Source organism: Cryptomeria japonica, chromosome 10 (assembly GCF_030272615.1).
Source record: "Cryptomeria japonica chromosome 10, Sugi_1.0, whole genome shotgun sequence".
Taxonomy (NCBI): Eukaryota; Viridiplantae; Streptophyta; class Pinopsida; order Cupressales; family Cupressaceae; genus Cryptomeria; species Cryptomeria japonica.
In genome coordinates this window covers 187373835-187389896 of record NC_081414.1, presented here as the reverse complement: position 1 = coordinate 187389896, position 16062 = coordinate 187373835, and the positions used below count along the sequence as shown (strand labels likewise).

Sequence of the window (16062 nt, the reverse complement as noted above, 5' to 3'; positions counted from 1 at the left end):
TGGAGCGAATGAGAAAAGAATTCAAAATAATGAGAAGCACTGGTCGGAACGAAGGGGACATATGGTGCACTGAGTGCAAAGAGGAAGGGCACACAAAGGGTACTTGCCAAAAGAACGCATTCTGCGAGATTTGCCAAGTGATGGGACACTCCACCAAGGAGTGCCCATACAACATGAAAACCCGAAGTACGCAAATGAACCAGGTGTTGTTCACGGAGCAGGCCACAACATCCGCACCAGCGGGTACCGGCCAACATACTAACACAACGGCATCATCTGGAGGATACAGGGACAACAGACGCAGCGGCGGAAGGAATAGCAACAATAACAATAACGGAAGCCGTATCCAGTATGATGCCAAGGGCCGGCCAATTATCCAATGTAGGGCCTGTAATCAGTGGGGGCACTTCGCCCGTGATTGCATGAAGGAAGCCACCCCTCAGCACCTCTGCCGTTGGTGTGGGCCAGGCGACCATGAGGACGCAAATTGCCCGCAGGCAGGGGTTAATCTCCTCAACATTGGGAAGACTGAGAAGACTGGTGAGAAAGAAGTATTGGTGATCACCCGCGCCCAGACGAAAAAAGCCACTTATCCCGACCCCCGTACGGAGAAGGAGAGATTACGAGAGGCAAAGGCCAATATTGAACGTGAGATGATGACCGAACGACGGGACAACGAGGTGGCGAGTACATCATCCCGTACGGAAGCAGAAAATAACATCATTGGGCAAATCTTGCAGATAGAGGTGCCGATAAAGGTAAAAGACCTTCTAGACTCTATGCCACAATTGAGGACTGCCATCCTCACCAATGTGCAAAGCACCTCATTATCGAGTACACCACAGGTAGGGGTTCCCGCCACCGCATCGTCGAGTGCACCACAGGTGGAGGTTTCCGTCAGCCCTTCGACTGACCCGATGTTACTAGCCTTGAGCAGTGGTAGACACCCAGCTGTGGTAGAAATGGGTATCCGTGGGACCATTTTGAAGGACACCATTGTGGACGGAGGATCTGGGGTGAATGTACTACCAGAAGAAACATGGAAGCGACTGGGGAAGCCCACCCTGTGGCCACCCACATTCAACCTGGTGGGAGCGGACCAACACGACATTAAGCCACTCGACCTATTGATGGCCCAGCAAGTGACGATTGGTACGCAACCATTCTTGTTAGATTTTGTGGTTATTCCCTCGAAGAAGAAAGGCTATGACGCCATCCTGGGGAGAGCGTGGTTGATCAACACGAGGGTAAACCACAACTGGAAGAAAAATACACTTTCCATGGAGAAGGGAGGGCGGAAATATACCATTGACCTACACACCCAAGATGTTGGTGAAGAGCTCGCCTCTTCCGACTCAGACTCAACGGACTTTAATAAAGGGGAAGGGGGTCCTGATGAAAGCAAGGGCAAGAACGCGATGGAGCCGAACAGTGAAGGGGTGCTCGAATTGGAGGGATGTTCTGAAGATGAGGTATGCTCACTTAACGGGCTCTTCCACTGGCAAATGGAGGATTATGAAATGTTCCAAAGCTACAGGCTCGAAGTAGAGGAACCAGAGCAACCAACAGAGGTGTACCTATCGGAATACAAAGAATATTGGAAGGGAGACGCCCCAAACCCTGGCGACGTAGATAATACGAAGTGTTGGCAACGATTGGAACCCTGTGTGGAAGACCGCAGTCTTCAAAATCTTTATTATTCTTCTTCTTCTTATGTACGGGAAGGAGGTCGTGGTCCCTGTAGAATTTGTGGTTCCAAGTCTTCCGATGGCCATTGAAAATAGATTGGCCACTAACGGGTACAAATTGAAACCCTACCACGCGAAGCGCGCAGGGGACCCGAGAGGCCGGACAGACACATGAGAGCCCGGAGGGGGACCCGAGAGGATGGAGGACTCGAGAGGCCAGGCAGGCGACTCAAGAGGCATAGGACCACAGCAGGCGACTCTCGGGCGAGGAAAACCGAGAAGGATGAAGGGCGATCCCAGAGACAGGGGACCCGAGCCGAAGACTCTCTAGACAACTTTTTAAAAAAAACCGTACGAGATAGTTAACTGCACGGCAGGAAAAAAAAAATTTGTGAAAAAAAAAAACACCACCGTACAAGGCTGTACGGCAGATGACCGTACGGTTGGAAAAAAAAAAAAGAGGAAGGGATGGACCTACAGTGGGACCACCGTGCAGTGGTAACACCAACGGTGACCACCGGCGGTGGTAACACCGACGGCGACCACCGTGCGGTGGTAACACCAACGGTGACCACCGTGCGGTGGGCCACCGGCGGTGGTAACACCGACGGTGACCACCGTGCGATGGACCATCGGCGATGGTAACACCGTACGGTGGACACCGACGGTGGCACCCACAACTACAAAGCCGCACAGCACGCAGCCCGTAGCCGCACACTCACGCGCCGAACAGTCGCGCAGTTGTCATGGTCCGTCGTACGGTGGAGGGGTGTAGGCCGCACGGGTGGCCGCACGATCAGAGGTGCCAATGCTGTTGTTGACTGTACAAGGAGGTTGTATGGCCGGGGTGCCATCGGGGACATTACAATGCCAACCAAAAAAACGACAACGAATTGAAAAATGATTCGATGACATCTGGAGCCTGGACACTGAAAATATTGGAGTGTAGAAGAAGGGTTTTGACATCATAAAATATCACAGAAATGATGCGCGCCATGGACTTTCGTATGGTTCTGAGGGTTGTAAATTGGTGTTGGCGGCGCACCTAGGGCGCTGCCCCAGGACCCCGCTGGGGGTGTTGCCCCAAGACCCCTAGTTTATTTTGAGCTACAGAAGACCACGGGAAGTGTTGTGGTTGTCCGTATTGTGCGAAAGAAGCCTGCAGCTAAGCATTGGTGGGGAAGCCATAAGCTGTAGAGGGTGACGGATTTCGAGGTTGGGAACAAACAGAGTTTGAGGGAAGGCATTGCAAGTCCGCGCAGTTGTATGACACCAGGGAATTATTCAGTTCAGTTTTTGGCCTTTGGGGAGTGTGATGGAGGATTTGAGGTGTCTCCTAGCATTTGTGCCAGCGGATTGTGGCCACCTCCAGGCATGACTGGTACGCTTTGAGGAACTCGGAGTATGTCTCGGCTGGACGTGAGGTTGCCTTGGTGGATGCACAGAGGGCTCGGGAGGAGCTGACCACCAGGTTGGAGGCAATAGTCGCGTGAGACTTAATTCAGCGTACCCAGGAGTTGGATGCCGAGAGAGCAGCACGGGTGGCTATCGAGGACAAATTGGCTAGGGAGATAGTATCAATTGAGTAGCAGTTGGTGGAAGCTGAGACTGAAAAACGTGTTTTGCAGACAAGTTTGGGTTAAGCATAGGAGGACTGTGATGGCAAAGGAAGCAATATTGGTGAAATCAGCACTTGAGCATTGGATGGTAGCAGAAAAGGGTTTTCAGGCGAGGACGCAGCAAGTGCATAAGATCCGGGCCCGACTGGCGTTAGTAGTTCCTGCCGTTCATCTCTATTTTGTATTAAGTCGTCGGAGTCGACTTCTTTTCTTGGGGGGGATGATGTTGCCGGGAATAATCATTATGTTATGTTGTTATATTATGTTTATGTTGTCGTCGGTAATAATGAGTTACGGCGGTCAGTTAGTTAGCCGACGGGTAGGTAGTTGGAGTCGCGACGGTTGTGTCGCACCCCTTCGGGTATTATATATTGTGTAACTTTTCTTCGAAAGGATCATGTTAGTTGTGTCAGATGTAATGTTATAAGCACTTATTGTACATGGACTGTGGAATTAATACAGAGGCTGGTTATTTAATATATTTCCATTATGTTCTGTGCATTTACTTTCCGCATTTAACCGTTTACTCGAGAGGGCAAACACCTACAAGTCTAAGCTACAAAATCACTGAAATGGACTCAGCCTTGGATACATGAGTCTCAACACACTAGATCCTACATCGCTGAATCATAGAAATCAGCGGATGGCTCTTCATTCTTATAAAGATGCAGTTAAGCTTAAGGCCCTTGCACAACCAAAGCAGTACATAAATTGTTGATCTATGATTAGATCAATGGTTGGTATGCTTTTTCATGCCCACCTGTATGTTTGAAGTTTGAACAGGTCAACAGCTTGAAAAGACAAAAATAATTTACTGTTCAGCAGAATCAAAATAATTGGTTTATGTATATTAAAAGAAAAAATTTAGTTCAAATTGTTCTATTATTTATTTAGCTGAGTTTTTAAATTTGATACCACTGTGGTTTGTTGTATATAGGGCATACTTATAAATAGTAAAATAATTCCTTGTGTATATATATCATAGATCGTGAAATGACATACACAGCTCAAAAATAATCTGGAAACAGCTTTAGAAAAATTCAAAAACAGCTTCATATGACCTAGAAAGGCTCAAAATCACCTGCACAAAGTGTAGCCATCTCTAAAGTATCTTGGAAATGTGTTTCTAGCACAGGAACCATGGAGAGAGGCCTATAAACAACCCCTCCAGCCAGAAACACATTCCCAAATATTGGGAACAGCAATGTGAGCCACTTACAAATCTGCAATATATCCTGTAACCAACCCAGACGATTATAAGCCCAATAAGTTGCATTATGATAGCAATTCAAGTAGAATTTTAATCCACTCAAGACTCTTTAAGTCTTAACTCTTTCTTTAGGCTGTCTCCTCCTGTTTCAAAACTGTGATGCTGATGTTCGAGGGTGATATCAAAGCCTGGTAAGGCTTTCCATGTCGAAGATGAAAAAAACAAAGATAATAGTTAGGAAATTAGGACTATAACACAACGTTTTTAAGTTCAAAATGTCAAAGCCTTTTTGCAGATTTGGAAGGCCAGATTTCAGTAAACTGACAATCCTTTCTCAGACACTTTTGTGAAATAAATAAGGTATTATCAGATGCTACCATAAATTCTCAAGAGCCATATTTCCAGATGCTGCTTTACTCAGCCTGCAATTAATGATTTTACGAATTCTGTTGAAGGTTGCTCAAAAGTTTGGTTCACATCTGATTGGAAGCATTTATAAAACCAATCAATGCTAGAGAACTTGTAAATGTCACTGTGATCTTTTAATTAATACTTTGCTAATTTATAAGCCAAATGTCTTAATCAGGAATAATTCATGCTTCATTGTACCCTATTGAGTTAAAGAAGCATTTTCTCTTTTAAAGGAACGGTTGAGTGAAACCCTCCATAGAGATATTTATATCATGTTGTGAAACAAGATACTGGTTAAATTAAACTCTAGAATCTTGAAATTATGCAAGATTTGAATTTCCAATTGAGGGAAATGTTCTTCAGATGAAATTTGGGCTAACAATTGTACAGTAGTAATTCTCAGATTTCGTACCAATGATTTTGCAAACAGCAGCTACCAGTTTCTAGTACGTAATATGTGCTGTTTAGTAAATAGCTATGTTACCAAGTACACACCCCCAAGGTGTCAGTTCCATACCAAACTGATCCAAGTACTGGTTCTGAAATAAAAGCGCCCCAAGGTCCCACTTGAGCACCTTGGGTTCCCTATGAGTCCATCACACCGGTCCCAAGATGAGAACAGCCCAAGTTCAACTAGGGTCTCAACCAGGCACCCATAGAGGCTCATCTAGGGTGTCAATTCTTTATCAAACTGGTCTGGGTACCAGAAGTATGATAAGAGTGACCCAAGTTCCCCCAAGATCCCACCTAGGCACCTCAGGTTCCCTATGAGTCCTTCACACAGATCCGAGGACGAGAGTGGCCCAAATTCACCTAGGGTCTCACCCAAGCACCAAAACAGGCCCTGGGGAGCGTGAATGATACCTTGGGAAAACCTAGACCACCCCTGAGTAAACCCAAAGGGAACCAAGGACTGCTCCAAGAAAAAGCAAAGAGATTTTTTTCTTTTGAAACATTTTTTATAAAGTATAGACAAAAGGTTTGCATATACCTAATTTCGCCCTTAAGCAATAAAATTGCAAAAATGGTGCGCCCCATGAAGGTTTGTGTGTTTCAAAGGCCTTAATTTTGGGGAAGGTGGTGAGAGCTCTGTCCCTCAACCCCTCCCTATATTGCAACAGGGAACACACCAAGGATGCTGGGCCAAAGACCCATGAGAGCCACTGCCCCTCAACCTCATTAAGGTCTCCTAGACCCCACTAATTATTGGGATCATTTGTCACATAATAAACTTAATTACAATGAGGGGGTGACAAGAAATTGGGATCTAACTACTGACTTTGACATTACCATCACACAACTTGACAAAAATCTCTTTAGATGAGGTAGATTCTACATATGACATGGCTAGTGGAAGTGGCATTGTAACTCAATTTGTTTTAACTGAAATTGAAACAAATGTTGATTTTGATGCTCTCAATGAAGAGCAACGTGAAGATTATTGAATATTGATTGTAATTTTCATTGTCTAAAGACATTTAACAAGTCACTAAATTGTGAATTTATGAATCTTTTCTATTATGCAAATTATGAGGAATTTAAATATTTAATCTAAGTTACTGATCCTAGTACTGGTTTGGGTTTGGGTTTGCAGGTTTGATCAAAAACATTTGGAGGGTGGGTTCATTTTGGGTTCATGCACACAAAAGCATATAGAACTATTACATATATAAGGATTTTCTTTAATAGATAATAAATAAATATATTAAAATAAAAATGAATCTAAAGTCCGTTAATATAAATATGAGTGAAAAAAAGTATATAGTAATATGATTGTATATATATAAGAAATATAATGATACATTAATATAAATTTAAAAAATATAATATATTTTAATATTAATGTGACTATAATTATAACTTACATTAATATATATTGAAAAACAGATTCAGTATATAAATAAATATATATTTTGAATAAAATATTTTAATTATTAAAAGTTAATATTAAAAAATAAATAGAACTTTTTTAAATTGCATGTAGCCCTATCATTACAGTTCTATAGGGCATTTATTATTTTGGCTTTCAACATACCCCTTCCACTTTTTGTTCTTCGTGAATCTAGCAATGTCATTTTGTTCTAGGGATAGCAAGGCTTGAAGCCTTGACCAAACAGGGCTGTGAAGCAAAAATTTATCTTTCAGTGGAAAGAGAAGTGGCATGAAGCTTCCAACCAATTCCATGCTGCCTTTATCTGTACCCTAAGGGGAAAAAATCGCCATACCAGCATACCCAAACCCCATACTAGAACTGTAATTTCGTAGATCAACTTGCCAAGGGTTTCTCCACTTCTCTGTGTGACACCTATTTCCCACTCTAAACACCTAATTCAGCAAGCTGTATCCACAAACATTACCATAGTCAATATTATCTCATTGTTCAACGACCACTTGGACATGGAAAGAGTATCCCATGCAGCTCATGAAACCAGCATCAATAATGTGCTGATTGAAAAAGGTCTTCCTAATCATTTCCCGGCCAGACCTAGCAACCAGCTCTGCATGAGAACTCATTACACCCCTACACCTCCTTTTTCTTAATTCACACCAATTGCGGTACAAATAACAGGTTCTAAAGAATCAAGTATAGTCATAAAGTTCATTCCAGAGATCAAGGAGCTCAGTGCTTCTATTCACAAAAGTGCAATTCTAGCCCAAGAGATGTCCAAGTGATAGAAACTTGGGGAAAACACAATTTTTGATGGCTATAAAACATAGGGATCATCAAAAACTTTGTCATAGATTTCACAGTTGTTCATCATATCATGTACATTGTAGATCTATCTATGTTTCAGTTTAGTTAGGATCAGATGGAATTGGTTAGTCATTGCTTTGTTTCTGTATCTTCACAGGACTATGCTCAGTAACAGTTTCATGGATAGCAGTTGTTTATAATAATTTTTTATCAAATATTTTTGAATCTTTTCTTACCAAAAAATAGTTTTTATCATTTAGGATTCAGCTGTGATTCTTTAGAAGGGTATGGTTTCTAAAATTATCATTAACATCTGCATAAACAAAAACCAAGTAAGTAAATTTTGGCAAGGTGAGCATCATAATAGAAAACTCTAATGGCAACAATTCACACATAGAAAATTAAAACATTCCAGTTGAAGCACATAAAATGCTTGCAGCATTGTTGATGGAATATACAACCACCAACAGATCAAAACAAATTGAAAAAATGATAATAAAGGGATTATAAAGAAAATGCTATTATAAGATTAGGCATATCAGGTCCATAATTACATCCTCATGATATATTAAGGATGTCAAACAAATTTGTAATGGATTTAATAAACTGTACAGGCTGCAAGTAACAATGCCAAATTTCTGTAGAAACAAAAAAAAATTCAAACTTCAAATGGCCAGGAATACAAGGACATCAAGTCATATCAAACAAATAGGATGTCCAATACAGTATTAAGAAAGTTAACTTTAATATCAAGACAAAGATGCTAGAGCTGTTTTGTTAAACAGCTTCCTCCCTTATCATAACAATGTCAATTTCCTCCACAATCATTGGAACCAATAAATTCAATTTTTTTGGAGAAAAAACAAGATTGCATGGAGGTGAACCACAGATAGCTGCATTTTTTGACAAAGCAACTAATAAGAAAGGAAAAATAAAAGGTCAGCAAAAAAAGAGCTGCTTTTCTATTATTGTGGTAAAGATACAATGACAGAGAGCCCAGAACTGCTGTATCAAGTCGACAGAAATTCTCAAAGGTAAAACAAAAGTATAGAAACAAGCACAACCAAAAAATTGCTATTGATGATGACGAAAAACACAGATATGATAGTAACTAAATAGTATGACTGATCAAGGTGGTAAGTTGACTTTTGGACAGGGAGAAGAATAAAAGGATTTCTCAGTATGAAAAATTGTCAAGGTAATTTTGTGGCAATTGACTAAAACCACCTCTGCCAACTTGATGGAATACTTACAGTTCTGAATTTGCTATTGTTAATAAAGCAAGGTGCAGGTACTTGTTGATGTGTCTTTTGTACACGACCAAACACAGAATAAAATACCCAGAGGTATCTTATCCTCTCTTGAATAAAGCCCCCCGAATGCTGAAGATATCGCAGAAGGATCAATCGGAGAAACTCCAAGGTTCTGTTATGTAGGTTCTCTACTTGTGGATAAGCACCAGTGGTCGTTGTGTTTGCTGTTTTACAAGGGGCCTTACGTACTTTCTAGAAAAGCTTGTTCTTGCAACTGCTTTTCAATGAGGAACTGAATTCTCCTAGTACTAACTGATGTTTCAAAAAAATGGCAAAAGATAATGGTTTTAAGGAGATGATACTAAACTAATCCTAAGAATGACTCAATGAGGACTGGTCTTGATAAGACTGTACCAATTTCAGTATTGCCAAAAGATTACAAATCTACTAGAATTGGTGCGATCTTCTAAAGGGATTCAATGATTTTTCGAATCATCAATGGGACAGATACCATCACTAAGATACATATCAATATCTCCAATAATGATTGAACTCTTAAACAATCTTAATATCTCCAGTTGACCACACAAGGCGTATTTACAATCAGTAAGGAGCTAGTGGTTTGGACTATGAGTTTTATCAAAGATCAAACACAACATTCGTCCTTCAATCTAATTCTAAAACTTAAGTACTATCTCTATTAAGAGTGATTCAAGAAGATAAACAACCATGAAGATAGCCACAAGGATTGCAATAAAACACCATAACTTCAATATTTTATTGATCTCATAGCAAAATAAAACAACAATTGTTTAACTTTCTCTCTTCACTACTTGTTTCTCTGTTGCTAACAATTTTAATCTTATTTCTCTTTTCTCTGACTCTAACTCTTTAAAATGAATTGAGTGAGGGCTTATATAGCACCCTCAAATACAATGAACGGCCTGGATCTAAAGAAGATCAAAGGCTGAGATTTTGACACTTAAACCCTAATTAGGGTTTGTTACAAAAAGAACCCCATTTAGATAAACATTATCAATCCATAGCCAATAGAAATTGGCACAAATAACGAGGAAACATAGCCCAATGGGAATAAAGTTGCCACATCATCTTACAACAACTTCTCATCTAGAATTGTGTTCCCTTTTCTATGCCCTTTTCTGGCATATTCAATGAATTTGGACATAATCCCCTCAATCTCAGCAATGGGAATCTCATGCAGGTTCTTCATTCGCTCTTCCAGGTGAAGGACTTGATCAAAAGCTGCGAGAAGAGCCATCTCCTATCTAGGCTCTAGCTCTTTTGTCTTTTCGATCAGGAACATGGTAACATACATCTGACCTCACTGCTTTTTTGTGACCATGTTCTCCTCTTTACAAAAAATAATCTTGATCCTATCTTCCAATTCTTGGACATCTACATTTGTCTCTATCTCTATTCTTCTGTCAAGGATTGTACACAATACATCAAACACCTTATCCTGAATAGGGTGGATAGTGCCTTCAACACGGTTGCATCTGTTATTGATGTCTTCGAAAAGAACTTCCTTTTGCAGAAGGTTATGGGTTCCTCCCTCCATTATCTTTTCTTGTGCTAAAATCTGCATGGGCGTCCTTCTTATCACTTGTAAGACCGGGATGACTGTGTCTTTAGTGTGAGTGAATGCATCCACGGTTATCAATAGATTATGAATGATTTCAAGGACTTGGATAGCCCTGTGGGCTGTCTTCATAATTCTTGTTACAAATTCCATGGCTACCTTGTAAGATTCATCAATCCATGAACTCATGAGTTGGGCTAAGTTCTTCATCCTTTCTGCCTCATTTATTGATTCAGGAGTAAGTGCATGCAAAGGTGATATTGCTGGATCCTGTCGCCTTAATGGTTGATTGAGGTGGCTAAAATAATTCCTCCAAGCACTAACCTCCCTTTCTAGCTTCTTATTCTTTTCCATTTCTTCTTTGAGTTTGTCATTAAGTGCTCTCACTGAATCAGTTGCTTCTTCCATGGCCTGCTCGGAGGTAAGTGGATCCACTAGCCTTGGGGGTCGTCATTTGATACCTACAAAAAGAGGCTTAAGTTAGGTTTAATTATAGTACCCAAGATAGGAGATTTGAGACTTTTAAAGAAATGATTAGACTACCATTTGAAAATAGAATGATAAACCCTTAAAATTATGAATTTTCAAATTGATATTACTTATGAATCAAACCAGATTATTGGAGACTTAACCTCAAAAAGGATTGATATAGAAATTTGAATCAGATCTTCGATATACTTTCAAAAATCTGATTGTACATACCTTCTCCTTGATTTCTAGCTATCAACTTGAAAAGATGGATAAAAAAAAATGAAGATTTGTGCTGGACGAAAGGTCTTTGATCTGCACTTCAGGTTCGCCCTTGATGATTTAGCCTTTACTTAGCCTTTAATCAGTCCTCATAAATCAGAAATTTGCCTTCCTTTTTGCAGTCTGCTCTGCTATTTCTGCTCCTAAAATTTGCTTTAGGAAAGACACAAATGAATGAATGCTTAAACTTCACAAATCTCTTCCCCTTTATATGGCGATTTCTCCTTTTTATCAATAGGCTGACTTCTTAAATGCACAAATAAAATAAAATAAAATTTCCTTCAGGCTGGCCGACTTAGCAATAAAGCTAAAAAAAATGTTCTTGGACGCCAAAGGATAAATTTTTTATTTTAAGGCTTAAAAATCAATTTACCCATTTTGATAGGTGTCTAATTCAGGCGGATTTGTATTACTCACACAAATGAGGTTTGATTAGCAATTAATGAGAGGGAAATTGTGTCTTGAATATGGTTTAATTTGCGAATTTCTCGAGAGGGTATAGGTAAGCCTAGAAGATGCTAGAGTTTCTTCAAAATTTGATGAAGGCACACTTAGTCTTCATAATCAATAGAATGTTCATGATGTGAGAAACTTCATCTTTCCATACCTTCACAATCTTGATTTTTCACTACTTCATGCTCTTGTCATCATGACCTTGCAGCTTGCCTTTGCCTAGCTCAAACAAGGTGAGAAGTAGGCATTTCAAAGGATTTCGCCCTGGACCCTTTGGAAGGGTCAGGAGCGATTTCCATGAATAGGTCTCAATTGCATCACTCCTTCACTCTAAATTGCTCTTCAAGGTAAGCATACGCTAGTTTTAGCTCTTCATAAGCCTAGGGATTCATTTTTTAGTTTCCATCATGGGTGAATTAGGTGATCATGAGAATTTCACTCTGGACCCTTTGGAAGGGTCAAGAGCGAAATTCATCCCTTAGCTCAAAATTCATACTTCTTGAACTCAAAACTTACTCAAATGCAAGCTTGTGGCAAGCTTCAAGTCTAATCCACCTTGATCACTGTCATGGCTTAACACAAAACTTGAAGGAAACATTATATTTTGTGAATTTTGCTCTGGACCCTTTGGAAGGGTCAGGAGCGAAATTCAAGTTTTAGGCTTGATCCTTCATTTCCTCAAACTTCAATTCATCTTGCAAGGCAAAATAGCATCATTCCATCCTCAACCATGCCCTAGGAATCAAAGTCTTGGCCTCATATAAGGAGAAAATAGTTGAATTGAAGAATTTCGCTCTGGACCCTTTGGAAGGGTCAGGAGCGAAATTCATTCCTTGCTTGTCTTCTCTTACTTAGCTCCATTCTTCTCACTTTGTTTCCCCTTGACTCCCTCATTTGGATCCATTTCTCAACCTGCCAACATTTGTTTGATCCCCAAAAGGCCTGAAAGGGAAAATTCGCTCAAAATCATGGCCAAGGACAGGACCTATCCAGGATTTCGCTCTGGACCCTTTGGAAGGGTCAGGAGCGAAATCCTTGTCCTAGCCTAAAATCTACATTTTTGGTGGCCAAAATTCATTCAAGGGCAATCCTAAGGGCTTCTCTCACCTTGGTCTAGGCTTGGCTTGGCACAAATTTTGGAGGATAGGACGAGTTTTGGGATTTTTGCTCTGGACCCTTTGGAAGGGTCAAGAGCAAAATCCTTGTTTTAGGTCAAATTCTACCATGCATGTGGATTCCCTCAAGGCTTTTCCCCACAAGCTATCCACATTATGAAGCACCATGGGAGATCATACAAGGTGCACTGAGCCTATCCATCAAGCCCAGGAGCACAGAATGACAATCGCCATTCAAGCTTCCCAACCCCACTCAGGGTTACCACTACTCGAATGGACCTTTATGCTACTTGTACTCCTTGTATGTACATTCTCCCCTCTATAATAGGATGGCAGATTGGCTGAAGCTTTAGAGGAATCTTCATCATCATTAATTATGCATATATGTATATATATATTAGAAGCAATAGATAATCTACATATCATTCCTATTTCCTGTCAAATGGAAGGCAAGATAATAAATCAGCCAGATCAGAATGCACTATGCATCATATTAATGAGTGGAACAATTATAAGTCTGCAGCCTAATTTATTGATTATGAAACTCAAAGTTTCTTCTTGATTGAATGTCTCATCTCTTTCTCTGGTGTCCCTTACTTTGATTAGAGTTCTCCTTTTTATATCCTTCAATTGGCAATAAAGGTTATGTCTCTTCCCACAGGTTGTAAACCCCCTAAGGGTGGCTTCCCTTCAACTAATTTTTTACCGCACTTAATTAATCACTGATCTTAATCACAGCTGTCAAGACATTAGATAGCTGTCTTAATGGGATCGCTCCTTAACCATAGCAATTAGCTATTATAATTACAGGAGGTCGCTATCTTATTAAAATTGTTCCTCAGCCATGTAGATGCGCCTTATCTTAGTCTATAGAGACCACTGAGAATATATTGACCTAGGTATCGATGCTGGACCAGATTACTACTTCTTTTCACCGTTTGACTTGTCTGATCTGGGTTACAGAAAATTGTAAGTCTTACAGAGTAAGACAATTTTCTGAATTCTCTTACGGAGTAAGACACATTTCTGAATTCATTTATTTATACCGGATGAGGTAGTGAATATTATTATTATGATCGAGGGCATGACAGAATATGAATGAAGAGAACCCTACTTTCTACATATTATGGTGTGTTTATTGATGTATATGATGATTGTAGATATTTTCTTTTGGATAGTTTTCCTATTCCTATGTAGTGAGTTTTTTGTTTCATATTCAGTCTTTATTGTAGAAGTGGCTACAACATTTTCTCATTAAAGAAAAACTATTGCCATTATTATGCAATAGCCAATAAGTAAATCACTTATGAAAAACAAAATCCCAGTTTCAAAACAAACAAAAGTGAGATAGAATTGTTTGGAATATATATATTTTCCTTGCTCAACTGAATGATATCATTCCAAAACATAGCCAATAGGGACTTCTAAACCACTTTCAATGAAGCACATTTACTGTAAACAGTCTCCCATATTATATTGAGCATGTTTATTATTTGCAAAAGAAATATATAATAGCTCATCTGTCCATTCTACTATAACTGTCTAACAAACGGTCTCCCACATTATATAGAACATGTTTATTATTTGCAAAAGAAATATATAATAGTTCATCTGCCCAATCTACTATATCTATCTGATGTTAGATTAGCACCAATTACACCAATATACAACAACAAAAAGGATTCAGACCAAAGAGAAATAAGGCATGGGAGCATCATTTGAATGTTTTGCGTTTGACAATTGCAGACAGCATAAAACTTAAACACCTTTCAGAAGGAATAGAAACAAGCATGCATGAAATCAAAATCCAGTGGATCTACTCCCAAAAGAGCTTACTCTTCCTTGCGCCGATGCATCAATTGCAGCAAGAGTGTTTTATCTGAGAACTTAGGAACCTTGTATGCCGCAAGGTGGTCATCATCCCTAATACTAGATAACAAATCAACTGAATCCTCCAAATATCGAAATATCCGATGATTATAGATCTGTGAATGTCACCAAGGTTTAGTTTATTTAGTTATAATGAGACAAAATATCTTAAGGATGAAATTGAACCAATAACTGCTGAAACAGAATCTATTAGATAAGCAATACATCAGCTTCCACAAACCTCTGCAAGCAAAAGCCTTTCTCCATTACGTAAAGAGCATGCAGTGTTTAATGCATGTACAAGATCCTTACACTTGCCCTGCTTAGGTACTGTAACTGTGTAGGGTGTAGGCAGTGCACTGCCATCACTGCTAAATACTGTAATTGTCATTGTCCGACTCGTGGCAGAGGGAAGAGGCAATGATAGATACATAAATGGATCAAATGTTACAGAGATTTTGTTGCACACTGGGCATACCAAAGTTGACTTGTATTGGCCCTGCCAAAACATAAACCAATTTTTCAAGCTCAAATTCTCAATCAAGTTTTAAAACCAAAGCTTTAATGAAAAATAAGGTGCAAATGAAAAACCTAATGTTTAAAGGCAAAGGCAGCAAGCTTATTAAGAAAACCTCGAGAACCATTAGGTTAATCAACTCCAGTGCTTATCAAAAACCATTAGGTCTTCCAATTGTTGTTTCTAGTTTGGTGCTCGAAAGGAGCTAGTATTTGTAATAAGTTTGTAATGTGGATGCTCGAATGAGCAAAAATGAGCTTTGTGATTCTATGATACTTAATACAAAAAACAAAAAACCTACAGGTTACTTGTGGATTATTGACTAAGCCACCACTATTTCCCATAAAAACTGGATTGGAGAAAGAACCATGTATCTAATTAAAACTGGAGCATGGCTCCAGCTTCAGGCCACAGTTAACCGGAGATTTTTCCCATGTAATTTTATGATGGGTTACACAATGCTACGGATAGCTCTCTTTGTCATCATGGGAACCATAGGTATGCCAGTTGGGAACAAGTGCGACCATCCACATGTAGCCAACGTTTTTTAAAATAACTCAAAAAATCAAATGAAGACATATGTACATTACCACCATTTTATTATCATCATGTGTTTTATTCATCATATGAAATTATGAATATCTAAATAACTGAGGTGGACCAATAGATCAGGGCTGTACCTTGCTCAAACATTGGAATATACCCCATGTGCCCACAGTAAAAGATAAAACACATTCTTTCAGATGAAGAAAAAAGAGTCAAAAGTGAAACCTATAAAACAGTAAACACTAACTAATTCACGAAATTCTGTTTTGTTGTATTATGCTGGATAAAATCTGGAGTATGGAAGATAACCTTTCCTCCATGAAGGGCCAAATCCTT

At 39.6% G+C, this 16062-nt stretch overlaps 1 protein-coding gene across 1 annotated transcript in view; it reads right to left on the bottom strand.

The window, feature by feature from the left end:
• Nucleotides 1-16062, bottom strand: part of LOC131073551 (ubiquitin carboxyl-terminal hydrolase 5) — a 77425-nt gene that overhangs the window by 30484 nt on the left and 30879 nt on the right. Inside the window, exons 9-10 of the mRNA XM_058009998.2 lie at nucleotides 14905-15162; nucleotides 14631-14779 (exon numbers count right to left, since the gene is read on the bottom strand). Of these exons, the coding sequence (XP_057865981.1) occupies nucleotides 14631-14779; nucleotides 14905-15162 (407 nt within the window). The remainder of the gene's footprint in view (nucleotides 1-14630; nucleotides 14780-14904; nucleotides 15163-16062) is intronic.